General features: G+C 42.5%; 1 protein-coding gene across 1 annotated transcript in view; it reads right to left on the reverse strand.

Moving 5' to 3' along the window:
- STK39 (serine/threonine kinase 39) overlaps positions 1-27,958 on the reverse strand; it is a 273,509-nt gene that overhangs the window by 113,345 nt on the left and 132,206 nt on the right. The window contains exons 11-13 of the mRNA XM_054562783.1: positions 5,688-5,810; positions 5,556-5,585; positions 927-989 (exon numbers count right to left, since the gene is read on the reverse strand). Coding sequence (XP_054418758.1) covers positions 927-989; positions 5,556-5,585; positions 5,688-5,810 — 216 coding nt within the window. The remainder of the gene's footprint in view (positions 1-926; positions 990-5,555; positions 5,586-5,687; positions 5,811-27,958) is intronic.

Here is a 27,958-nt window from a genome sequence, read left to right on the forward strand (position 1 = left end):
TAAACTGAATCCTGCCTCCGCCGCTAACCAGTTGTGCCTCCTTGGGTGAGCCACTTAACCTCTGGGAATCTTTGCTTCCTTAGCTGTAAAATAAGGACCAAGGACTAGATATCTGACCTCAGACAGGCTTCTGCCACCATGAAATCAGACTCTGTCTCCTCAGTATACAGCCGTTTCACAAAACACAGATCATGTAGGATAGAAGTGAATTTCAACCGAATATGCAGATTTGGGGCAAAAAAATTGTGATTCCTAAGGCTACTAAAGCTCGATAGCATAACCAGAGTGAGAGCAGGGGGCGTGCCCGTTAAGGATACAGCACAACCAGAGTGGGCGCCCGCACTCAGGCCCCACGTCCCTCGTTTCCCCGTCCCGCTCCTTGCCCTTCATCAGCACCCAACACGGCACGTGGCACACGTCTTCCATCATATAACGTTTACTATAAAATGCGTTTCACAGTAACGCAACTATTATTTTTACAGGGCAATTTGTAGAGATAAATTGGCCCATGAAATTCAATGATAAAAGAATTATGAAAACAGGTTGTAGAAATCCAACCAGGAGCAAAGAAGAAAAGTATCAATTAACTACAGTGTTCTGTGGTTGGAATCTTAACAGAATCGTAAGTGATTCTGTTTCCTTATTTCACAGAGTACCAGCAATTTCAGAAGCAGTCCGGTAATCAATTCTTTTTTGAACCCATCGTTTAAAGGTTGGAGGTCTTGAAAACCATGGTCAATAGTGACCGTATTCTTTTCTCTATATCAATTTAAAAAAGAGAATTTACAAGACCCCGATGTGGAAGCACTACACCGAAACTGTCTATCTTTCTAAAGTGTGAGTTTTTCTAAAAAAAAAAACCAAAACACAAAAAAAAAACTGTTCACAAAGCATCTTAAACATAAATGACTGGCAGAAAAACATACCTGAGAGTCCTGCACAGAAAGGGACTGTATTTGCTCGGGTATACTGCTGGCATTCACCGCGATCTGTTAAGAGAGCCACCGTTACAGCACTTAGGGAAACCCAAATGAGACATCAGGGTCAGTGCGATTACAATTAGCCCCAATTATCAGAGACAAAAATTTTTAAATAATTTAAGTAATGTTAAGAGTGCTATTTCCCAGAATTCTGTCCTTTCCCTCGCTGCACTGGAATTACCTAGGACATGTATTAAAGATTCCTGCGCCCCACCCACACTAATTCAGAATTTCATGAAGATAAGAAAGAATTGTATCTTCAACAAGTGTCCCAGATGATCAGTGGTTGTGCATTCACAGAACCACTGAGCTAAAGTGAAAGGCATGGGCGATTTGACATTTTCAACTCTATATCAGAAAGAGGTCCCAGGCCCACTTTTTCTTATCCCATGATTTCACCTCAACTTAACGGCCTCCTAATAATGAAAGGATATAAGGATTAATACAAGCTGCCCCTTTCATGATTACTTTAAACAACTTATTCACTGGATTTCAAAAATATAAAAGGGTAGCTGGGTTTTTAAAACATTTTCTCAAACAGAAATGCCAGAGTGATAGGTTATATTTTTCTCTCAAAGTTGGAAACCTGACCCTCATGTGATACCCAAAATATTTTAGCCTCAAGTCCGCTTTTTTGAACTCTGCCCTGAACAAAATTGAAAGACAAAAAAACAAAACAAAACAAAACAAAAAAAACCTCAAAGAGGAAACAAATATGAAAAAAATAAAAAGAAGTGTCCGTTTCTAAATTTACTATAAATTCTGAAATAAGAAGTCATCCAAAATTCTTTGTACCAAGAGTTTTCTATAAGGGTTTAAAATTCTTAGTCTCTGTGCTTCCTCAAAAATAACTATGTTAGCAATGAAGTAATGGGGCAGAGTATGGGTGTCTGCAATTTACTTTGAAATACATCACGAAATGAGGATAGACTGGTGGATGAATCGATAAATGTGCATGTGATAAAGCAAATATAGTAACGGTAGGATCTAGGTGATAGGCATGTGGATGTTCACTATAACATGTTTTTAATGTCCCCACATTTAAAAATGTTTTCATACTAAACTGTTGGGGGAAAATAACTACATCAGAAGAACAAATGACCTGTCTTCCTTATCCAGACAGAGGGCCTGGACCTACACTAAATGACTTCTTATAAAGAATCTTCCGGGCTGAGTCCACAATCTTAATTAAAGCTTGAGATGCAACCAAAGGACACATCAGCACTTCCAGAATATCTCCACATTTAGGCAAAGAATCACTGTAATCTGAGAAACCTTAATGGCATTTACTAGAGGCGATCACCTCTCTTTCGTCCGAGAAGCCCTCTTATTCCTGGGCGATCATCAGTTGACTCGGGGCTGGAACCCCACGCCCTCCGTAAACTCACTCACTGTGCAGATGCAACCACACATGTAACGAAGGGATCAGCCTTAGGCTCTCACTGGTTCACAAGCAGTACAGGAGACTCCTCTGAAAACAGGCAGAGATGCACGGGAGTGGTAGAGGGGAAGGCTCCCTCCACATCACATCTTCCTTGACAACCAACTGTAATCTCCCGAATCTCACCATTACAGGCTCCATTCTACCTGTTTAGGGCGTGCCTTTTGAGCATACATTTTCACATGTAAAAACTTATAAGAAAGCTAACACAATAAGCAGCTGCCTTTCATCAACAGTATAATATAAATTTGTCTACTGATATTTTTCAGCTGTTAAACAGTTTGCTTATAAGAATATTTGAGAGAATGGTGTTTTGATAGGAGGGGGAAGGAAAAACAACAGATTTGTAGTGGACACCGTCCTGGAAATAGGCCCCCAGGACTGGGCAAAAGAGGAAAACCTCCTGGAATGGAGAGAAGAAAGGGACAGTGTTTGCCTTCTAATTTTTCGTAGAGCTCTGCCTAATCTTCTCTTTTTCTATTTTTAAAATTACTGCGGCTAAATGCAACCTGTCAACCTGCGGTGGATCCCGGAACAGAGTAAGGATGTTTGTGGGCAAACTAGTGACATGCAAATGAAGCCTGACAGGGAGGGCAGAGTGGATAGTAATGCAGCACCACGGGTTTCTCAGCTGTGACAGCATCCCAGGGTTGCACGGGCAGCTGATGCGGGGGAGGGGCCTGGCTGCGGGGGGGGGGGGGGGGGGGGGGGCGTGGAGACTACGTGCTGTCCCTCTGCAACCTTTCTGGAAATTTAAAATTATTCCAAAATAAGATTTTCAGGAAAACTGATTTCTCTTCAAAATGTAAGTTTTATTACAGCTAGTCAGAAAGCCAATCACCTGCAACAAGACTACCTTTTAATAAGTGGTACCATAAAAGTGTTAAATTAAAGTTGTCTGAGATTTCAAGGGCTAAGTATAAAAATTTGGAGGGAGAAATCAAATATTTCCCTACATATACATACATACATACATATATATATGTATACACACACACACACACACACACACACATCTCTCTCTCTCTCTCTCTCTAACAGGCATTTGGAAAACACCATGTTATAAAAAATTTTTTAATCTAAACACAGTTTTAATAATCATCACGCATGGTACTTATTGGAGTAACATTAGCTTTCACATTGTGACTAGTTTGTAGTAAAATTAACTCAACCTAAATCCACACCAAAAAGTATTTCCTCTGCAGAAAATAAATAATCAGAGTTGGGAAACAGAACAGTGCACAATTACCGTAGCCTAGACTCTGTAACAAAATTCTTCAATATGCCCCTTGTGCACGCATATCACTGTTGTCTCATGTGTCCAAATGTCCTTTTCTTATAAGGACACCAGTCAGATTGATTTGGGCCCACCCTAAAGGTCCTATTTTTATTTTTATTATTATTATTATTATTTTTATTTTTAGCACTTCAGAGGGGAGACGTTGTAAGGACACAGTGAGAAGACAGCCATCTGCAAGCCAAGCAGAGAGGCCTCAGAAGAAACCAAACCTGCCAACAACTTGGACTTAAAGCCTCCACAATTGTGAGAAAATAAATTTCTGTTGTTGAGGTCCTCCCCACCCCAATGTACATATAAATAACTCTTTCCTGCCTATGCAGAAAATATTCTTACCAAAAAGATACTGTTATTATCCAAGTAACACATTAGTTAGAGCAATTTTGACGAGCACATAGTAAGATATTGCCACAACAAAATGAACAAATCCTCAGTCTGAACTAGCATGGAAGGACTCAGTGAATATTATCCAATGTAGATGCCCTGTTATGAACCGACAGTGCATGCTTTTTGGATCTGTGGTGCTACTTGGATCATGATGTCTTACTCTGTTTCTAAGAGGAACTGACAATTTGACTTAGAAATACTTTTTGGAATAAATGAAAAAAAACGTTAACTCTCCACTTTACTCTAGATACAGTAGGAAAGAGAGCAAAACGAGGGCAGAATTCATGATACCTGGTTAAGATCATTCTAAATGCCCAGCGCATCTGTGTAGTCAACGTGTCCTATTGCAAAGTTCGTCACCGTCATTCCTAACTCACAGTGTACCCTCCTTGACCAAAGCTTATATTTCTCGTAAAAAATAGAAAGATAAATTGATAAGATAGGAGCAAACAGGATCTAAAAGAGAGTTCTCCATGGGAGGCAGGCAGGCTGAAAAGCCATTTGAAAAGGCCTATCAGCGTGGCTCGTGGATGAAAAGAAAACAGAGGGAGGGGACAATAACAGGAGAAGGAGTGGCTTGTGGCTCTGATGTCATCTTCTTAGAAGGACCAGCTGGCTATTGCCACTTAAAGCGGAATAGGATTTACTCCATTTCACCAAAAGAAAATGTCTGCTAGTTTAAAAAATAGTTAAGATGGATTCATTTATAACCCAAAGTCTTCTGTTTTCTTCATGAGCATTTATCAAGGTACAAATTAATTACTAGGTCTGCAAAATATTTGGAGCCATTTAAATATGCTCCAATTTCCTCTAGGAGGAATAGCAAGTCCTTTGAACTACAGTTGCCACTACCCATTAGGCATCAGGATAATTAAGCAGATGGAGGAACTAATGCTAACAGGAAGATGACCAAGTCTCAAAGGGAAGCTGACAAAAGAGTGTCCCCTCCCCACTTATTTCCCCAGGAGATTTAAAAATCAAGACCAACAGATTCAACCTAGAGTTGCTAACCATCTTAAAGTCTTGCTTTATTGAAAACCATAAACCTACAAGAAATTGTTCCTGTATGCCTACTATGTTTCCTAACAACGGCAATAGCAGGAGTTAAGACCGTGTTCCTGCTCTGCACTGAGGGCTCCACTGAGCGCGTTATGGGGGTGCCTTCAACGATCCTCACAGCAACATGATAAGCACTGTGATCATCCCATTCGACAGAGGAGGAAACTGAGGCTGAGAGGGTGATGGAGCCTGCTCTGATTCATACAGGTCAAAAGTAATTCAGAAGGAATCGGGACCTGCAAAATCTATGTCCATTTTCTTTTTTCCACTACCGCATGAGAACGGTATTTTGAAGTCTCTTCCTCAAATGGATAAAACTCTTGATACTACAGGGGCGGTGGCAAATGAAGTGGCAAAAAAAATTTTAAATCAATTAATAACTACCACTCACCTCTGGATTTTCTTCTTTTACTCTTCGTGACTGTAAAATAATTAAGTATCAATTAATACACACACATACACACAAGAATACCACAAAAATAAAATTTACACAGGCAGGCTAATCATCATCGGTGCTATTTACCTTTTCTTGAGAAAAAGCTGCTTTCCCTTCTTCACTTTTTTCATCCATCTCATCATCGCTCCACTCCCAGTCACCGTCTTCGGTTTTATGAAGGTGACCACTTGATCCAGGAACTCTTCTCACCTGAATAGGGGAAAAAAAACTCCAATTCTTCACCAGTCGAATGTGAACAGTGCTCACTGGTGTTGCCACTTGGGTTACACAGCCCACATCTACCCTGAAAATCACATAAGTGGTTACGGATCCGGGATCACTAGCAGTTAACACCCAGACACACGGCACAGCCTCCAGACTCCCACACTCAGCCTCTTTTCCAAAGATGCTGTGTTCTCAAAATGCATTACGATGCACGTGTAGAACCAAATATTTTGGAAGAATATCACACGCATCAGCCATTAAGTATCAAGTTCATCTTTAGCTTTTGCTGCAGTGCACACTTTATTAATTACTACACAGAAAAGGTCACATGGTAAGCTTCAAAAGTGCCTGAGGAAAGGCATTCAAGCAACAGACTGCTGACTGAGAGAAGGCAGGGAGGCAGGCAGCCTAATGAAGCCCACTAGATGAGAGCTATCGGCAATCTAAACCTAAGACAGAAGCAAATATTCCTGTTGTTGTTCTTTTCCAGAACCTGACATCAAGCTTGTTTTCCCACGATTCTAATCAGAGCAAAACAAAACAGCATCAGACTACTCTTAACACACCTTGTGGCACACTCTGAGACTTGTGAGACTGCTAGGGACACAGCAAGATAATGAGCAGCCATACCAGAGAGTCTACAGAGGTTACAATCTGTCTTCTGCAATTATTTAAAATAGAATTTTTTTTTTTAACTAGGGTAGAGACATCATCCATGGGGCATCGCTTTCCAAACATTTTTGTGGTTGAAAAAGCAAAACTTTTAAAAGGATAGGATGACTGAGAATGATGAACTTCTGACTAAAGTTATTTGCTTTAAAGGGGGAAAAAAAAAGAAAAGGACTGAGACATAATTAAACAAAGCAATGTAACAGATGAACATAATTTGAACACAAAAGCGAGTGACCCACTGATTCAGAGAAACTTCCAGTGGAAAGGGACCCTGGACACTATCTAGTTCAACCTCCTCATTTTACAGATAAAAAAAACAAAGGCCCAGAAATTGACCCAAGACCAAAGCTACAAGAGCAAAATTCAGGCAAGAAAAAAAGCTTTCAAACTTCCAATCAAATGCAAGAGTCTTCTTATACCACTGACTGATAACTGTGAAAAAGAAGTTGTCTAAAAATGTCCTGTGAAGATTTTGAAAGACTATGATTGTGAAGGAGGGTTATTTTCCCTAATAGAAACTCCTTCGTTATTGCAGGAGCTTCACTAATCCCAAGGGAAACATCACGGAGCTTGTATGTAAAGTAATCATTTACACACATGTGTCCAATCAATATGAAATCATAACAGTGCAAGCTCAGAGTCTGGGCCTGAGTTTAATAAGACTTGACCGCCTGGAAGCTGAAACAGTAAGCCTGACCACTTGTCCTCAAGATGTGAGCTCCAACGTGGAAAGTTAAAAGGCAAGTAAAAAAAAGTTCTTTACTCATAACTGCAAACAGTTATGCTCAACTTAAAAAGAAAAAGGAATAAAAAGCTTTTTCTCCACTCCAAAATTTTTTTTTTAATCAATTCTCCTTTGAAACACTTAGCACTTAGTAAAACCCCTTCTGTGTTTGGCAATAAGTTATTTTTTTCCACTTGCATTTTAAATCATTGAGACCTAACGACAGTGATTTTAATGGTGCTTATAGAGGCTGGCAAAGTGTGGTAGAAAACATGCTGAAATGCACTTCAGTCTTTTCTGAACAGATTGTTCATTTTAAAGCTACAAAGAAATGGATAGGAGGAGAGAAAATAATTTTCTGTTGACATAAAACAAAATTAATTATTTTCTTAACAACACTAATCATGATAGCAGCATAGAGGAAAATTTGTTAATGGCTACATCTAAAAGAAAGATTTTAAAGCCACATTTATTACAAAACAAATTAAACAGTGAGAAAACAAGCAAAATTGTGTTTTAGAAATAGAATGAAACTACTTTTACTGAAATTGTAAATGCAACCATGGCTGATAAATTAGTGTTCAAGTACTCATATAAAAGATTATACTAAGGAAATCTCCCTCTTTCTGAAAATAGTCAAATATACCACAGCCTAACACTGTAACATTTAGTTTATGTTTCTTTTCCTCTCACTGTGTTGGTAAGATCTGTCATTTCATTTCTACAAGAAGGATCCAGCAACGGACAATAAAATGGCCATCTTCTATTTCTATGTTACTTTAGAACTCTTGGCTGTCTCCCTCTTGGTTTTATTTGCTTGAAGAGAGAAAGATAAAGCAAAATGTCTTGCACTATAGGCTCAAACATTGAAAAAAAAATGGTAGCATGGACTTTTAAGTAATAAATATTGGCTGAACAAATAAATGTAGAAATTAAGACAAAGAACATTCAAACATCTATGTAGCATAAAATATTGGTATAACAATAGCAAGAATAAGAATGCATATTTGTTTATTAAGAATGTCCTCTCAGTTCACTGGACGGGAAAAATCTTGCTTGCACAATTTGACATCCAGGCTTCATTGTGTATTTATGTGACACTGACCTCTCCCCTGAAGAGACCAGAAAGCAATTTTACAAAGTTACATCCTTGCAGGCATTTGTAGAGAGGACCAGAAACAAATTCTACCCTACAGAGCCCTGGCAACTAAGTTTCACATAGTTTAATAAAACACGCTTCTTATTTAGGAACTGAAGAATATTCTACAGAATGAAAACTGCAAAACAAGATGTGTGTAAATGCTGCCCTTCTCCCCAACCCCTACAATGAAGAGAATGGAGGTTTTCACCCTCAGAACTCTGTATTATCATTACATTCCTCTTTATTCTAGTAGGTGATTTACTCACTTAATAAAGCCAAGAAAGAAGTGATACAATGATTTTTTTTTCCCTGCTGCAGGTTTAAAAATATAATCCAATGATTCTCAGAGAGATGAGTTCAATGTAAGTGGCAGCTAGAGACATTCATAAACCCACAAACTCCTCAGGTCACAGCTGACAACAGTGAGGTTGGAAAAGTTTTACGTGCAGTGACATTTATTCCCAAGACTGGAGGTAAGCCACAACTGAGCAGTTCTACTTATATCTGGAAAGGAAAGTAATATTTCCTTTTCTTTCTTTAAACAGCCTCCTTATGAAAAACCACTAAAGAAGTGAACTGAAGCCCTGATTCTCCCAAGAAAAGAAGTCAGGCTCGGACAGACAGAGGAACGTGCTGGTGGCCACTAGGCCAGGTGTCACAGGCAGAGCTGGGGTGGAGCAGCCGGGGCGGGGGCGGAACAGCAACTAGGCAAACAGTCGCCGGAGGGGTCTGACTCGTCTTCCCAACAGTGCCCCTCTGAACAGGAGCTTTCTGTAAATATCAGGACCCAGGGTCTCCACACATTGGCTCCGGTTGCCACCTGGTCCCTGACCCCAGGACAGGAAGGATAGGAAGGAGAATATGAGACAGCCTGCGCATGAACTAAGTTTACAGGGTGTTAAATGTTAGAATTGAAGTGTGTTTCTCAAATACACTCTAAATAAAGGACAGATGTGACTGCTTTGCTGTTTGTGTAAAGATTTTACTGCTGACCCCAGGAAGGCAGAAAACAAAGACATACTGACCAAAATTTATAGCATCTGTCCAATCGTGCGTGTCTCCTCCCCCCACTCCAAGGCACCTGCCAGCAGCTTCCACTGTCACAGTAACTTCTCCCCGGAGGTGGGATTTCCGAGTCTCCTTGGAATGGCGCTCCCATCCCTGGGAACCCTGCACCCACTTCTCCCCTGGTTGGACAGACCACGCGCCTGACTGCAGCCCGACCCCGAGCGACCCAGGGCGCCCACCCATCTCATGTCTGCCCACCCAGGACGGACTGGGTCTGGTAGAAAACACCCAGTCATTTTTGTCTTGTCAGGCATTCTACTGACCAGAAGTATAAGTCATGTCTCTAATCAACGGCTGTTTATAATGTGCTTGAGGCACTGCCAAGCAAACAAAAAGTTTTCTAAATCATCAAAAATTTAAAAATGAAATCAGACTCCGTGAGGTTTCAGCAGTAAACATTTTACTAGTCCCACATCTTTCACTCTGACATTACCCCATAACCATCACCTCTCTGACACCTCTGTCCCACACCTGCTGTCCGCCTCACCGTGCTCTGCGGCCGTCCGTCCTCCCCTGCCTCTCCCATCAGCCCCTGCTGGCTTCACCCCCGTCATATGAGGTCTGGAGCTCAGAGCTGGCTCTCGATGCTGCACTTATGAGTACCTCACGCCCCTGTGCCCTCACCTGCCCAATCCACACCCGGGAGGAAGGCCACGGGCTCAGCCGGGACAGCCGTTCTGTAGTCCTGAACAAACGGAGAGCAGCCATGCTGCCTGCTGCTGTGACAGACGCCCACCGGCCCCTCCTAGCGGGGGCCCTAATACTGCTACACCCCTGCCACTCCGAGGGTGGTCCTGGGACCAGCAGCCGTAGGATCACGGGCCCCACCCACCCCAGTCCCACTAAATCCGAACCTTCCTTTTAGCAAGATCCCCAGGTGACTCATATTCTCACACAGGTGTAGTAAGTACTGGGTTAGACGATACTTTCACTCATTGTTAGCCTATTCCTCTCCCCAGCCTATAATACCAATGGTAGTCAATATAATGATAGTTAACCACACTCTGAGCACTTTAATTACAGTGGCTTCCCTATGAACTAACAATCACCTTGTCACCCCATTTTTCAGAGGGAAAACTGAAGTGTGGTTCATACCAGCTCAAGCTCATACAGCTGGGAGAGACACTAGCAGGCAGTGAGACCGGGGTCTGACCCCAGCTGTCCACTGCCAGCCCCTGGTTCTGTCACTCACCGGAGAGCCCAATCACTCCGCATGCCTTCACGTGCTACCCTGACAGCACCAACTTACACCCAACCTTCTGCTCCTAATACACTTCTTCACGCTTCCCTGCTGTCCGCCTCTTTCCCTCCTGTGTGTAAGGACTGGACTTCTTTTCCTCATTTATCCACTCACTTATTCCTTCAAGACACTGACAGGCAGGCCCCGGCTCCTCTACATCCATTTTCCAAAACTTGCACTTTCTCCCTCCCTCTCCAAGCTACCAAGTAGCCCTGGAGCAACAGAGAGGAACCTGGCCAATGAATGAGAGAGGTTCCTCTCTGTTGCTCCAGGGCTACTTGGTAGACACAGCTGAATCCCATTCTTCCACTTCCCGTTCTCTCCCAGCCTGAGTTCATTACGTTCCTCCTCCTACTCCCCGCGTCCTTCTCCATCTCCTACCGTTCTTCGTTCGGTCTTTACCATACACCTGGCTACTCTGAGGGCACTGCATACTCATAGCTCACTACGCAGTATCTCTCTGAGTGAACACACATTCTCCAGGCCCTCTCCTTGCCTATTTTAAGCTGATGCCTTTAAAAACTTCATCCCTTAGCATTCTCCAAATGCTGTTTTAGGTATGAACCACTGGTCCAATTCTAGCTCGCCCTCTCCAACCCGTTCGTGAAGGCTCCACCCCCAGCCTCGTCCTGGCACCTCTCCAGCACTGTCTCCGAGAATCAACACCTCCACGCTGGCGGTGCCTCACACTGGCTCAGGAGAGCCCGCTGGTGAAGTTTCAGAAAGTTTGCCAGACAGCTGACTTCACGTGAGTCACTCACGATTGGCCAGAGTGGGAGTATTAATACAACGGAAATGAGAACATGCTGTGCGCCCCCCCCCGCACCCCAGGGCCAGGGCCCATCAGCACACCACAGAGGGTAAACTCTTACAGAATCTGACAGACGCAGCTAACATGGATTTAGCAGTTATTCCAGGGAATGAGTGCTTTTCTTTACAATGGCAAATATCTCAATTTTATTGTACAAGACTCTCAAATTTCACCTTTAAAAGTGACACACTGATTTTTATGTACCAAATGTACACCAACATAAGTCCTGGGGAGGGGGAAACAATATTAACATTACTCAAATTGGTACATGTGGCTTGGATAACGTTTCTTACAAAAGCATCATGGAGCAGCACCAGTGCTATGTATTTTGAATGAAAGTCAAAAGGGTGCCCTCCGAAGAACTGTGAGGGCGATGCGAAAACCGGCTCTCTGACGGCCAATGCCAGTTCCGCACGTCAGGAGCCTAAGCAACGCTGCTTCATACAAAGTAAGAAAGGAAAACCACTAATGTATTTCTCAATAAAAAAAGTTCTGTATGGACATGTTATTTAACATTGTCACATATAATTATACTGATACATTATTATATGTAGATATTTTATGTATGTTCCCGAGTGTTCATATGTTTAAATGGACCAGAAAACTTTTTTTCTAATCTTTAAATTTGGAAAAATACCACATTATTTTCAAGTTTCCTTTATAATTAGAGATGCAAGATAAATTTTGCAAATGGGAACAAGAATTTTACACCTGGTAATTTTTCTGCAAAATGAAAATACAGATGCTTGTCAATTAAAGCATAAAATTAGGTTCTCAAATGTCCTGCAAATATTGATAATAGGTTGATGAGAAACACAAATGTCACTGAAAAATTATTCATTTTGATTATAACAATTTGGAACCTTGATTATTTGATAGCATAAGTGGGAAAAGTAAAACGTAAAAGAAGAAGTACTGGTCTGTTTGATATTACTATTTGTACCTTGTAATCCCAGGAGAACAGAAATATATAAATGCATTGCTTCTACTGAGCATGTCACTAGATATACACTTGTAGAAATGGTCTGCATGTAGTATTCACTGGATATTGGCTGAACAAGGCATAAAATCCCTGTAAGTTATTTGAATCACAAAGCATTTAAAATAAAATTTCATTTTGGGTTAAAAAAAAAAAACCCTCCAAAACTCTCCCACCTGTCATCCTGGCAAAGGACACTGTCATATAAAGTCCTTAACATGACACTGGCACCTAATAAACACTCAAGACATGACAGGTGCTATTGTCATAATACATTTTATCTTTCTCACAACCCAAATCTATCAAGCGTCATATTCAGCAAATTTTAACTCCTCAGCTTCTGCTGTGCTAGGTCATGTCCCCTTCAACGTCGATCCCTTGTCCCTCCTATCCACACACATTGCTAACCAATTTTCTGACCTCTAATCTCTCGCCTCCTTTATCCTTTTTCCTGCTGCTGGTCTGACATTAGCACTTTCTCAAAAAAAACAAAAAACAAAACAGAAAACAACAATAAGAGTTCATGATTGCCTACAGAATGAGTCTAGACTCCTTAGTATTCAAGTCTCTCCGCAACACAAGCTCTAAATTACCTTTTCAAGGCTTATTTCCCACCATGTTCCTTTAAATACCTCCAGTCCAGCTGAGTATAAACTACATACCTTCAAGACTCTGCCTTTTTACATATTTATTACATACATATCTTGGCCTGATCTGCCCTTCCACATTCTCTACTTCCCTCTTTTCCTCTGATCGAAGAGGCTTTGCCACTCTCAATTGGCATTTTGCCCGCGCCTTTTCACACCATTCTACGCTGTGTTACAGTTAATGAATGGCATGCCAGTCTGTAAATTCCTTCAGGGTAGAAAGCTAGCCTTAGCCTTTTTAAGGAATCAATCACCTATTTATTCATTAAGTCAACAAAGTTTTATTTAATACCTACGTGACAAGTTCTAGAGAAAAGGCAAATAAAACAAAAGCCTATGCCTTGGAGTAGTTCACAATCCAGGGAGGTGAACGGGCATTTTCACTAATAATTTCAATAAAACGTGAACGCTACAAGAAAGATGAGAATGCTGTGAGACTGCAGAACACCTGTCCATCACTGCAGGACCGCATGGAGGCTGGCTGTTCATGGAGCTCTTCCTAGAGCCCACCAGGCAGAGGAAGCAGATAAATCACTCCACCTGAGAAAAGGTAAGAACTTACCCAATTCTGCTGCCTCGGGGAAACGGCTGGGTCAAAAGGCACAGGGGCCTAGGGAGTGGGTTAAGGAAACAACTAAGAATAAGGCTGGAAAAGCTGTGTGGAGAACCTGTACTACAAGACTGGCAAATTCAAAGGACTAGAGAGGGAGGCGGGAAATGGGAAGCAGAGCCAGTGAGGACCTGGGTAACCCGGAGAGGGCCTGCCCCTCCCACGGGCAGGCCCAGCGTTAGGCGACCGCCGCCGCAGGAAGGCAGACTCAGTGCTGCCAGGTCTTCTGACCCTTCCAGAGAAGTGGACGGTGTGGAGTGCTATGTGAATGCTCTTGGTTTTTTAAAAATGCTAACAAGCATGTCAAGTTAAAAAACAAAAACAAAAAAAAAAACCTCTCCTGCACAGCCTGAAAAATGGTGCATCCACGGGATAAACTTGTGTGTGAGTTAGTACCCTCTGCTGTACACGATGTCCGAGGGCTTAGAATTCAGACAACGGAAAAAAACACAGGAAGGGAATGACCATATTTGGACTCCTGAGCTGAACATGTACTGGGGCTTGAGGGTGACAAAGGCCAGAAAGAAATCAGTACTGTTCATTTCCCTCGCTACTACTGACATGCCACTAATCACCCCCAAACCGAGTGACTTACAGCAACAACAATCCCAGGGGCCCCGGGGCGGCCAGACTGGCTTCCTCGGTTGCGCAGGGCCCCAGCACAAGTGCATGCGTTCTGACAGCAAATGTGTGAGGACCCCGAGTCAGGACAAGCCTCCCCTGATTCCTGACACACAAAAATAGTGCGAGACAATGAAAAGACTGTTGTTGGAAGAAGGTTGTCAGCGAAGGCTTAAAGGAAAGTGAGGAAAATGTTACCGGAAGCTGGAGGACAAAGAGGAGCTGCTATGCGGTGACAGTTTGGCAACGCTGATATGTACGGGAAAGTGAAAAATGGGAATGTACACGGTGAACTCAATGATGTAACTACAAAGATTTTCAGGCCAAATACTTAAAGAGACACCTGGGTTCTGCCTGTTGCCTAAGATAAAATGTGAGCAGAGAGAGAAGGCGAAAGAACACAGTGTTATGTATAAAACTGTTTCTCATTTCCAGCCTCCCCAGATGTCATGCAATTCTCAAATCAAGAAACGGCTTCAGAGCAAGGATCAAATCCGGGCCTGATGGCCTGACACTTTGTTAAGACTTCAGAACGATTTAAGGCACTGCCTCCTAGACACTTTCAAACGGACCAAGGCCTTCTATGGGTCTTACGAGCGTACCTTGTAGAAACTCCACATTAAATAATAAAGCTCCTACCAATCTTCAGGGTGTTGTCCCTCAGCAGCCTCACAAGGAGCCCATGGTAGACAAAGCATCTTGAGATCATGGCTCTTGTCTAATGGCAAGAACCCAACAAGATTCACAGAAAATCTGCAATTTTTAAAAAAGGTATTTGTACTATACAATTATTGCCAGGTTAGACTAAAAGAAACAGAATGAATACAAAGTTAAAGAGCCCCAAACTTCTATGGGCAGGAAGTGTTGAGAAGGCTACCCAGCTGCAAACGCTGGCTCCTTCTACTGGAAACGGATGACTTAGCGAGCAGAACCGAGGGCTCGGAGAGCGGACGCTAGAGCCACGGGGAACAGCGGACAGGAACTGACCACCGAGGACCTGGCCGATCTGGCTGGAATCCTGACTGCCACGGACCGTGTGCTCCCATTCCCCGCGCTGGGGCAGGCCTTTAAGGCCGCGGTCCCCAACCCATTTTGGCACCAGGGACGGCATGGGGCTTAGGTGAGCTTCGCCCACTGTGGGGTGGGGTGGGGGCGGGGCGACGACGGGTGGCAGAGCTTCCTGGCGCCCGGATCCTAACGGGACAGGGACCCTGGATTGGGGACCCCTCCTTTAAGGCACTTGTCCTCCTGCTGTGCTTTGGGTGGGCATTGGGCAGACACTTGAGAAGGGCACTCGAGGAATTATTCCCAAGGAACTGGTTCTGAGGAGTGTCGTTGGTACCCAGACCTGATTTAGATGGCAGGCAGGTCCCTGACTTTGAACCTGAGCCTGAAGCTACTAATGGGACAAGAGTTCTGGAGGGTCCTGGAAGCGCAAGAGTATATTATGCACGTGGGAGAGATGTGAATTGTTGAGGGCAGGCAGTAGGCCATGGCAGAGTGTTCTTTCCTAAGACACCCATAACAGTATCTCCTGTCCTGTGTGTTCTTCCAAAACCTTGCCATTCCGCTATCAAAAGATGGAGTCCAGTGCCCTCTCCATAAATTTTGGTGGATTTGTGACTCCCTTGTAAACAACAGAACTAAGCAACGTGGCTACCAGGGCCAGGTCAGAAAGAGTGATGCGACTTCCACCTTGCTCACGGAACACTCACAAGCGGTGCCTTCAGCCCCCACGGAAGCAGCCTGACTGCCTCGCAGCCTCGGTGCTGTGGGCGCCCAGACGGGCTGCGCCCCCTGCTGAGAAGGTCTGACTGCCCGGCTCTCCCCAAACCCTGGCCACTGAAACTGAATAAAATGATTATTGTCTTAAGCTGCTACAATTCAGTTTATTTGTTACACAGCAACAGATAATCAAAAACAGTCATAAAGTAACTTCTTGAATTTCATTTCCATTTCTGTATACTTAGTAATTCTTTGAAAACTAGTAGCTCAGAGTTGACACCCCTCACCATAAAACTAACAGACTCTACCACACTTTGTTTCTGGGTCAGTGTTTTCTGTGGGCACGCTGGGCCTCTGTATACTCAGATTTTAATTTAACCTTACAAATATTTTCCATCTGACCATGTTATTACTCATTAAAATACCAAGAAGGAAAAAAAAAAGCCCATTTCTACTAATCGCAGATAAGTGGCTACAGCTAAATCTTAGACCTTTTTGCCCATGATTCCTATTAACATTTTTTTGACCTCTCAGAATTAATTCAATGCTTATCTAGTTCTACCAAAATCTAGCATTTCCTTTTCATAGAGTGTAAAAGGATAGAGTAAAGGAATGAGAATATTAAAGTGTTCTGTAAAAAATTAGAAAAAATTTAGAGAAACAAAAACTTTTATAATTCAATAATAACAATTCAAAACTGGGCTACTTCAGTGAAGGACACACTTGTAGCAACTCCCTTATGATAGTTTAACATATTCTCATGTGAAAAGAATCAAATTTGATAAATGCTGCTCTTCAGGTAATGATAATGGAATTTTGTAACTTTGAAAATACAACATCAAAGGGCAATGTCTTAAAAAAGAATGTTCTGGAAGCTATGAGGGAGCTACTATGAAGAAGCTGCACAAAACACAGAGAAGCAATTAAACTCCTTATTCCATTTTAGTCCTATCAAACCTCCAATATGGCATTTCCCCAAGTTAGGGTGACAATGAACAATGACAACAGCTAGGAGCCAAGAAAGCAGCATCCAATTTTGCTACTATTGTTTTTGAGAACTAAAGCTCCTGCTGGAATGGGTGCCAAGCTGATCTGTAACTTTAGCTAATAAAGAAAACAATGGAACGCTCTGTCCTGGTTAGACAAATAACACAAACAAGAAAACACACTTCACATAAAACCAAAAAGGGAAAAAAGAAAAAAAGAGAGAAAAGAAATGTTCTTCGGCACTGGAGTCAGAGCTGCTCTGGATACAGCAATAAGTTGCAAAGTTAACTTAATTGCAGAAAAAGGAGGCGTGGGAAAGAGAAAGAGGGGCATACAGCCAGCTGAATACAACTCCAGGCAGGCAGCATAACTGACCAGTAGGACCAGAAGAATTCTAACAAGCAACAGAGAAACACACGGGGACCGTCCGTTTTAGGTGTAACTTGGCTATGCTACAGGCCAGTTATTCAGCCAAACAGGGATCTGGGTGGTGTCGTGAAGGCATTTAGTTGCTGCGATTAAAGCCCATTATTGACTTTAAACGAGGGAAATTATCCTTGATGATCTCGATATGCTTGATTCAATAGTTGAAAGGCCTTAACAGCTGAGCTGAAGCTTCTCTGGAGAAGAAATTCCACCTGCGGACAAGAGCTTCAGCCATGCCCTCAAGTTCCCAGCCTGCCCTTCTTGAAGGCCTGCACTATAGATGTCAGACCTGCCTAGCCCGTCCCTGTACGCACGTAAGCCAATCGCTTGCAATAAATCTTTTCATATATCTCCTGCTGGTCTGCTTCTCCGGTTGTGGCCTGACTAACACACACACTAAATCTAGCGACCTCACCATTGGTACTGAAAAACAAAGGCAAGTTAGCAAGCAGAAGAGCGATACCAATTAACAGCATCCACTGGTCTTTGGTAATGGAATATGTTAATGTCCCAAAATGAGATACAATGAGGGTTGAACAGAAAGGACAATAAAACAAAAAATAACTGAGATGATATGAACTACCATAACTTAACACAAGCTGGTCGTGCCTTGTAGAAACACCCAACATAAAGATTAGGGGCTACTGGTTAAACATCATTCTGTTAATCCTGAATAATACAATCAACATCAGCACCAACAATCAGCACCAGAGGCAAGACCTAAATCTGCACAGGGAGTAATGACCCATGAAAGATACCCAAATGCATTGCGTTTTGTAGAATGGAAATTGCATATAGACTCTGCAACTCTCACACAGGCTATAATACAGAAAATATTTGCAATATTATAATTTCTCCAAGATATCTGACTTTTAAAATATACACATTTATACATTTTATTTTTTTTTATGTTTTTAAACATTTTAGAGTGACTTTTAGATGCCAGTACCGAGGCGTTCCTTCATGAAAACCAGCTGCCCTAACGACACATTTTAGCTATTTCTCAGCTTATAGTTCCCAGTTAAATGTCAACAGAAGGTTCTCTGAAAAAAGTAGGTCCCCACATTCAGGATTTCCAGCATCCTCTCCAATACCAAGGACCAAGGACCTTGAGGTACATAACATGCTTCTTCACTATCAAAAAGAAACTACAGAAAGCAGCCAGCAGCAGAGGCCTACAGTTTCTCATGGTTTATCAGGGTGTGAGGCTCAAATTCATTCCTTCTGGTTATAAAATAAGTATAATATCCACATTATGGAATAGTATGCAGCCAACAACAGGTATCAAATAGATCATCAAAATGGAGAAAGCTAGTTGAGAACAGGACATTTGTCACTGTTTAACATAAAAAGAAGGGAAGTGCACACACCTATTCCTAGATGCCTCTGTATATGCACAGAGCATTCCTGGAAGAACTTATAGGACTTGGTGATGGTGGGCTCAGCGAGGAACTTCTTTCCCACTATACCGTGCACCTTAGGGGACTGCAGTAAGAAACACCCTTCTCCCCCTCCCTAGTCCTTCACTAATTAAGAAATAAGGCCAATAAGCATAGAGAGGTCAAAATGTCGCCTCATTCCTTATAAAGGTGGTATCTGAGCATGTGGCCTCCAATGCTGAGCCAGCACCCTTTCTTGATGAGCCGACCCTTGCATTTAGTTAGACAAGACTTACCTATCCAGTCCCCAGCAAGGATGACCAGCCGCTGCTCCCTCACCAGGCAGGGCCACAATGACTGAGAGCGCCTCTCCCTGAGGAGGCTGGCAAAAGGGAGACAGGGAGGGGAAGGCGCTGGGCCACTCGTGCCTGACTTCCCGCTCCAGGCTCACCAATCAGATAAGTCACTGGGCGGAGAGAGGCCAGGAATGTTTTGCGAAAAGAGCACTGGCAGTGGAGAAGAAACATTTCCTCTGCCTCTTCACCTGGGATATCGTCTTGAATCATATGAATTTTTACCATAATTATGTATAATGCTGTCAGTCAAAACCCAAGTATTTAATAATTAAAGACAGACATACTTCTTTTAAAAAATTCGGACAACATGCCCTGGCTGCTGTGGCTCAGTGGACTGAGCGCTGGCCTGTAAACCAAAGGGTCGCCAGTTCCATTCCCAGTCAGGGCACGTGCCTGGGCCAGGTCCCCAGTGGGGGGCACGTGAGAGGCAACCACACACTGATGATTCTCTCCCTCTCTTTCTCCCTCCCTTACTCTCTCTCTCGAAATAAATAAAACTTTTCTTTAAAAATTCAGACAACATGGTAGTGTATAAAACAGAAAGTAAAGTAACTGCTTCCTACTTCTAAAAAAAAATGTTTAAGGACTGTGACTTTTCCAGAGGGGAGGGACTGATGGAAAGATGAGTTGCCTAACAAATTTTCAAGAAATAACAAATGCAAAAAAACTTCTGAAATCTTGACATGACAATAGAATCAAAACAAGAGTATTAACTTATGTTCATTAGCTTTTATTGCAATAAATGTAACAATTTAGGATTTCTGAAATTTTTAATATTTGATGTTTATGCAATGAATTCTGAAATAAACTCATTATAATAAACTATTGGTCCAGTCCATGAAAATATCATCAAATTTTTGAACACATAGGAAATATAATGGTAAGAGTTCCTGATTGCTAATGCTCTGCCCTGTGTTTCTCTCAGTGAGGTAGATGAGTCTGTGCTCTTCTAAATTAGGTCTACAGAATAATGGATTCTGTTGCTTTTGTTACTCTGGTATTTACTATAAATTAAGAAATTTTGAAGCTGGGAAAGCACATGCCCTGGGGGTAAGATGTAGTTATATCTGTTCTGAATCCTTATATTCAGAGTATCTTATAATTTATAAGCACCAAATATAAATTTGTTAAATGAATGAATAACACTTTTCAGCTGCCCCCATCCCCCCCCCAAAAAAAAGCTTTGCCAAAAGAAAATCCTGCACCAAGGTTTCTCCCTACCCTTCTCCCACCATTTCCCGTCCGAGAGGGATGTCAGGGGCTGGAGACACAGAGTCATAGAGTTACTGAAGGGATATGAGGGGAAAGCAGAGTTAAGACCCCATTATGTCCTGAAACCCTTTCACATCTTCATGTCCATATTCCCCAGATCCAGGACAGAGCTGAAATGTGCTGCCATGAACAAACCCTTGGTCTGTGAACCAGCACCCAACAGTGCACCCCCACTAGTAAGTGCAAAGTACTTAATAAATGTTAGTTGATCAAATGAATAAGTTATTCTGGGCTGGAATACAAAGGCACGGGATTGTTCTGGGCCACGATATATCAACCTGCAACTCGAAGGCATTTTATCATGTCCTCAGGAAACATGACTCTTTGCCATCATGGGCCATGGCACTGTGGTGACAGAGCCCAGATAAGTATTGTGAGGCTAAAGGGCTTAACTCATTCTACCTCCATGAGCAAAGCAGCAGCTGGCATCAGGGAAACTCTGGGCCTTCCCCTAAGCCTCTGAAGAGTCTGAGAGGGAAGGCGTGGTTCTAAAGGCCAAATAACAGCAAGGATGGTGATCAAAATCGATGGGCCTGTGTGCCTCTGAGATGAGCTATTAACACCCTGCTGTGCTGGGAATAATTCAAAGCAGCAACCAGGGTCCTGTGGGGTCACTGAAATCACAGTCCCTTTGTAACCAACTGCTTCTCTATCCTGCTGTCCGCAAAGAGAAGAGGCTGCAGGTGGGAGTTCAGTGCAAAAGAAGCCCCACACAGCCCTGACTCACACTTTGGCTTGAGAGAGTGAAGGGTCTCAGTCCAGCACAGGTCAGAATTAAGAAGGGCCCATGTACTCCATCACAAGGTCTACATGTGGAAACATGGTTCATATTTAAATTTCTACTCTTCCACTCCATCTCTCTTTACAGATCACTCTACCCAACTTACCAGCCCATGTCTCACTCATTGAAAAGTGTCAAAAATATGAGGAGACAAGGGATCCCCTGTATGGTCATTTCTCCTGGAGACCAAAGCCTCCAAGGAGGATGAAACAGGAACTGCCGAGATCACTGCCCAAGTCCGGATGCTATCACATTATTACCTCAGAAACACATCCTAGCTGTCACATTGATTCCTGGGTCAGAAAGGCAGAAGGATTATCACCTTACTCGCCTGTGATAAAGCTCTTTAAAAAGGAAGTGTTCATAGATTCCAGCAAGGTGAGGACAGTAGGATGAAGTGTGTTCACCCACATCAACAATTATCAACACTCTGCCATTGAGCTTCCATCTGAGCACCCAAGCTCTTCTTGCTTCAGTGTTTTAAAGTAAATCTTAGACATCATACCATTTTGCCTATAAATGCTTCAACACACATCTCTCATAGATAAGGACGCTTTAAAACATGATCACGATATCATTTTCACACACACCAAAATCACCACTAATTCCTCAGTGGGATGTAATGTCAGCCTATGTTCCATCTTGTCCCACTGTCTCAAAAATATCTTTTTCCATTTATTTATTCCAAACAGGGTCTAAAGAAGGCCCACATGTGGTTTCCACTTGTAAATTTACACACAGTTCATATCAGGGTCTCTCTTAGGAAGCCAGTCATCATACCCACTTAAGCGAGCTCTGATTTAGATCTTGCTTTTTCAACTGAAAGGACAGTGTAAAAACTTCGTTGTTTTGCTACTGCTACCAGGAAACACCCCCCCCCCCCCCCGCACAGGGATAGCATTCACATCCTTTACATCACTGGGAAAATTACTTCTCCGTAATAAATGAAAGCCATGATAAAAGCTCCAGTGTAAAAATGCTCTAGACGGGAGTTCTATTTCTGGGGCAATGTCTCAACTGTATTTCAATTCAATTCTGAAAGAGGCCATAAATTCTATTTTTGTTAGTTCATTTAAGACCAAAAAGAGATTGCCAGGGCAGCAAAATAAAAGATTCTGAAAAACTATATATTCTAATTCATGTATTTTCCAAACGAAGACAGTATCTGTCCAACCACTGATTTTAAAAAGAAACAAAGAAATAACATAGTTGTCTATTTTCATGGGGTGAATTTTTTCCTTTCTTCTTCTTCTTTTAAATAGGAGCATCAGGGTCCTTGGTAGGGAGTGGGGGAGAGCAAGTGTCAACACATGAGTTTCACAAGTAATCCCAGTCTCACTGTGGGATAGGATCCTCTTCTAAGGATCCAATCCTCTCAGCACATCTGCTAATTGGTAGTGAAACTACATATATTGGAGTGCCATCATCTTTTTTCTTTTTCTGCCTAATCCTGATAGGAGTCCAACAGCTAATCTGTAGATAGCGAAGAATGGAAAGGCAGAAGACCCTCCAGAAAATACAGAAAATGGATCACTAGTTGAGTTGGAGGCTGTGTCCGCGCGCGGTGGGCGTTGGGGACCACGCTCTCCCAGGGTATCTTTTGCACTCTCTCATCTTAGCTACCACTGCTGTGCAGAGGCCGTCCTGCTTCCCTCTCCAGGCCACGCCCTCCCATGACCTGTCCACACGGACACTCATCCACCCTGCTTCTCCGTTTGAGGTGAGGCATCCCGTGAGCACCGCAAGCCCAACACATTGAAAACATTCAGCATCTTCCCCTGTAAATTGTTTCCTCCTACATCCCAAACAGTCTCTGCAGAAAGCAGGAAGTCAACCTCAGCTTTTCCCAAAATCTCCCATCCCCACGAAAAGCTATCAAAACTGAAGTCACATCCACTTTCCTTCCTAAATCTCTTCTACCTGTCCTTTGCCTGCTCTACTCTAAAGTCCACGGATTCTCTCCTGGACTACACAGCAGCCTATGAACCTGGCTGAGGCTTCCAGTGTTGCCCTTCTAAGCCAGCGTCCATGCTGCCGCCAACGCAGTCTTTGTAAAGGCAAACTAGGTCACTGGATGTTTTTGCTTAAATCCTCATCACAGTGTCCCCAGAGCTTCCAGGAAAAACCCATACACACAGACACACGCACACCCTCTCAACTCCTCATCAAGAGACATGACATTTTTTTGCTCTGGCCCCTGCCCACTTTCACAGCCTCGCCTCTGAATATCTTCTCTCTGCTTCACTCATACAGACAATTGTTCTTCCAATACATTTGAAGAATCTGCCCATGCTGGACCACCCCCCACAACCTGAGACACGCTTCCTTGCCTCTGGTGAAGGGAGGCTGCCCCGTGTCCTGCACAGGGTAACTAACGCACTGCGTCCTTGATGAAGTCCTTGTCCATCTCATCTTCCGCCCTTGTCTACAAGCCCCAGGGCTCTGTATACCGTGTCATCGTAGTCTTTATCCTGATGCCCAACTGTGGTTTCCTGACCAAGTCCTCCCCTCGTCTGTGGGGCCTCCACCTCGAGTCACCCAGTCTCAAATTGACACTGTCAACTTTCATTCTTCTCTGGGGTTACTTACAGGATAAGACCAAGTCTTATCTCCGTAGCCCGACTGCAGTCCTGAACTTGAACATGAGGACTAGGTGTGCACCAAAGGAGTACCTGTCTTTGTGAACGACCACCCTCTAGGGCCCTCCATGACGCACACCCTACCTCACTCGTCCTTCTCCTCCTCCACACTGAGCTTCTGAATATACATAAGTCTCCACTGACCTCAAATGCCTTCTCACATGCCAGGCTATGAAGGTCTCTGTCTGCCTTTTACCATAAAACTTTACAAAATTGCCTACTTGAACTCCCTCACCATCTTTTTACTTACTACATCTTACCATCCAGCTCCCCTCTTTATTATTAAAACTGAGCTAAATCCAATGTCCTTTTATCAGACCTCATTCTCCTTACCCTCTCTGCAAACTTCAGACCTGCTGACCACCTCCACACCTCCGCGGTTCCTGTGACAGCACTTCCGTTTTTGTCCTCTACCAGCTCTCTCCTCCTCCACCTGTCCCTGAACTGTTCCCCCAGGACACCTCCACCTCTCTGTAATGTCCTCCTTGGCCATCTCATCTAATCACATGGTTTCCACAATCATCTCCATGGGAAAAAGTGCCAAATATAGTCCTCTTCAGAGATAGTCTCTCCTGAGCGACACACTTCCATCAGCCTACAGGACGCCTCAAGTGCAGGTCCCAGTGGAACTTCACGCTCAAACAGATGCCAACACACTTACATCCCTCTTCCCTCCTAAATGTCCCCCCATCACCCTCCTTCTGGCCACAGAGCCTCAGACCCTTTCTGTTGCCTCCTTCCTGTGATCCATCCTCCACATCCCATCGCTCCTCAGGCTTTTCCAAGCCCCGAGCTTCAGGAGCGCTCACTCTTGTTCCTTCCTTCCCGCCCCTCTGCCACATTTCTAGTTCACACTCTCATTAGGTCATGCTGAGATGTCTGTACCAATTTCTGCCCACCGCCACCTCCTCCTTTAGATTGTCCCCTACTCCGCTGCCCCTCCCAACTCAACGTCTACAGTCGCGTCCCCACTTGCAGTGTGCCCATCTTCGGCTGCCCGCTGCTTACGGCACCACCTCCCAAGCCCGTGGCTTACGGTCTAAGGCTCTACACATTCTGGGCCCATCCAACTTTAAAATCTCATTTTCTACTGCTTTTCTCCATACAGGCTTTACTCTAGCTTAGGAGTTCTCAAATATGCCTGACTATACAACTTATCTAGGTCATTTGTTAAAATTCAGATTTCCAGGTCCAAGGCCCCGAGGCAAAACCTTCAAAGGATCTTTGGGACAAGCTTAAGGCCAAAAAGGAATGAGCTTTTGAAAGTAGGTGTGTGAGGAAGGGGGTGAGAGAGAGAGAGAGAGAGAGGGAGAACTAAAGAAACCGGTTAAATTTAGATGATTTAATCATCTAAATTAATTTGTGTCCTGCAGTAATGACTGCAGAACCAGAAATCAAACTATGGTGGGGGCAGGGGGGAAGAAGAGGGAAAACATGCTCAAATCCCCGCTATCATCGGAAACCTTTACTGAGTCTTCTGGCCACTCAGGTATCTCTCTCTTCTTTGAATCACCAAACTTCCTCAAAAATCATAACTGCTTTATATACATAAATGCCTACAAACAAGAATATACTTTTCTTGTCCTTGCCAAAAGACAATTCCCTAATCGTGTTGACAATGAAGTAAAATTCATGTAGAATCTGGAACTAAAGATAGAAAGTCAACAAGTGTTACCTTTCCAAGAAAAAAATAACTGAAGGAGAAAACTTAATACTCACAGTGTATGTCTATTGCATTTCATTTTAAGCATTAATTATAATATCAATTTAATTGTTAAATGTGGGGTTATAGTGTTCAGGTTTATGTAGTTTTATATTTTTCACACCAGACACCAAAAATACGCTTCGAAATCTAACTGTATCACAACACGTTTTAAATTATAGTGGTTGATATTTTTAGTACATAAAATTCATTCACACTGATAGAAAATTTAGGAAATAAGGAGAGAACAAGGGCAAACTTAGAATCCTTCCACAGTACAACATAGCAGTTACTAACAAAAGGGCTTTCGCATGAAACAGACCTGACACTAAATTCCAACTTGACAGCTCATTGGACATCATCACTTGGCCTAAGTCTTGGCTTCTTCACCTACAAAACTGAGCGACGCCATGTACTTAAACAGGTTATTATAAGGACAAATGAGACAATGTGTATAAAACAGTCTGGTGCCCGAAACATAGGATGTGTCTAAAAACTCTGGTTTGCATTGATCATACTCTGGAAAAAAACAAAAATTGGGTATGTCTTCAACCTCCAGAACTCTCAGATAATGAATCACTGTGGACTACATCCAAATACACAGAGTTTAAAAACCTACCACAAACTTATCTATTTTCTTAGAAGTGTATGGCCTAAGCTATTTTTGGATATTTGAGATCATCATTATGAACACTAATAATAAATGAATGAATGAAGATGGCATCAGGCCAGAATTTTTCTCTAAGGTCTTCCTATAGGAAGAAGGATGTGGCACTCAGGTTATAATGTTATGAGATTTAAATTATTAATGATATAATGTCTGAGTTAAAAATAAACTTCCTTATGAGAAATTTTTTTCATATTTACATCCTGGATTAGATATATATATATAAAAACATAGAGTCAGTAAGCATAGGAAAAAATCTTGCAACAGATAAAATTGTGCCCAAAAACTAAAGGGGAGAGAAAAAAGTAAGCTGTTAACTCACCGTTCTATGATCCTTCCTTCTTACCACACGCTTCTACATGTCCTTGTCCTCCTAAACTTGATTTTCTAACACCAGCCTGGGTACCTCCAAATAAACCATTTTTATCCAGCATTCCAAAACTATTCAGGCAATGCATTGACTCAGAGATGACTTCTTTGAAAACACCCAAATTCTACTGCTTCATTGCTGATCACTGCTTTTTAGCCACTCAAAACCCTTTCCACATCATATTTACCTGAAATATAAGTACCCCTTCTGAAAATGCACACAGGTGACTATACTTCCTTATGTATCCATTTCACCTTTTCAGTAAGTCATAAAGCTTTTTAGATCTTTTTTTTAAAGAAAAATTTTTAAAGGATTTTATTTATTTATTTTCAGAGAGAAGGGAAGGGAGGGAGAGAGACTGAGAGAGAAACATCAATGTAGAGTTGCCTCTTGCACACCAACTGGGGACCGGGCCCACAACCCATGCACATGCCCTGACTGAGAATCGAACCAGCAACCCTCTGGTTCACAGGCCAGTGCTCAGTCTACTGAGCCATACCAGCCAGGGCACATTTGCAGATTTTCCTGAGGAACTTTCCTCATGTAGGTTCCACAGAACAGATACTACTCCAGGTTGTTCATCCTCGAATCCCAGAGCCTGGAACACTAACTGTCACAAGCCAGGTGTTTAACTAAGATCAGTGGAATGAATGAATGCATACAATCGTTAAAGGCTTGAATTTATATCAGTGTGTCACAGGATGCTGCTTTCCAGCATCTGCTTGAATCGCTGTCTATAAAGGTATAAAATTCAGTATTTATGAAATGTTTCCTTGTGTGCTTTTCACTTTACAAACATGTCTCCAATACCCACAAGAGCTGTGCAAATGGGTATTACAGATAGAATCTGAAAAATGGAGTCATTTAGAAGCTAAATGATTTACTGGATGCCTCAGAGCAAGATAATACTAATCCTTTCTCAGAATTCATAAAAGGTGAATGAAATGACTGTACAAAACAATAATACTATATGATCACTAGATTTATTCTTCACTATTCTTCAGTAAAACACCCCAAATTAAAACAGTGCCTAGCATGTCGTAAGCACCCAATAAATATTTGACTTTTTAATTAATTGTACGTATTTTAATAGTAAAAATAAATATTTGTTGCAAGGGAAGGAGGAAGTAAGAAAGGACACTATAAGCACCCATTTTCTCATTCGAGGTCTACACATTCATTTTACACTAGTATCTTTTCCTTACCCTTATAGGAATACTAGAAATTTATTTCAAACACAAGGTGATTTTTGATACTTCACCTATTTGTTACTTTACCACTTCCTGGCCAGTGTATTAGAGTAACTAGAGAGAAAC

The sequence above is a fragment of the Pteronotus mesoamericanus genome, unplaced genomic scaffold (genome assembly GCF_021234165.1).
Source record: "Pteronotus mesoamericanus isolate MK-2021 breed Mesoamerican mustached bat unplaced genomic scaffold, CSHL_Meso_final scaffold_651, whole genome shotgun sequence".
Classification (NCBI taxonomy): Eukaryota; Metazoa; Chordata; class Mammalia; order Chiroptera; family Mormoopidae; genus Pteronotus; species Pteronotus mesoamericanus.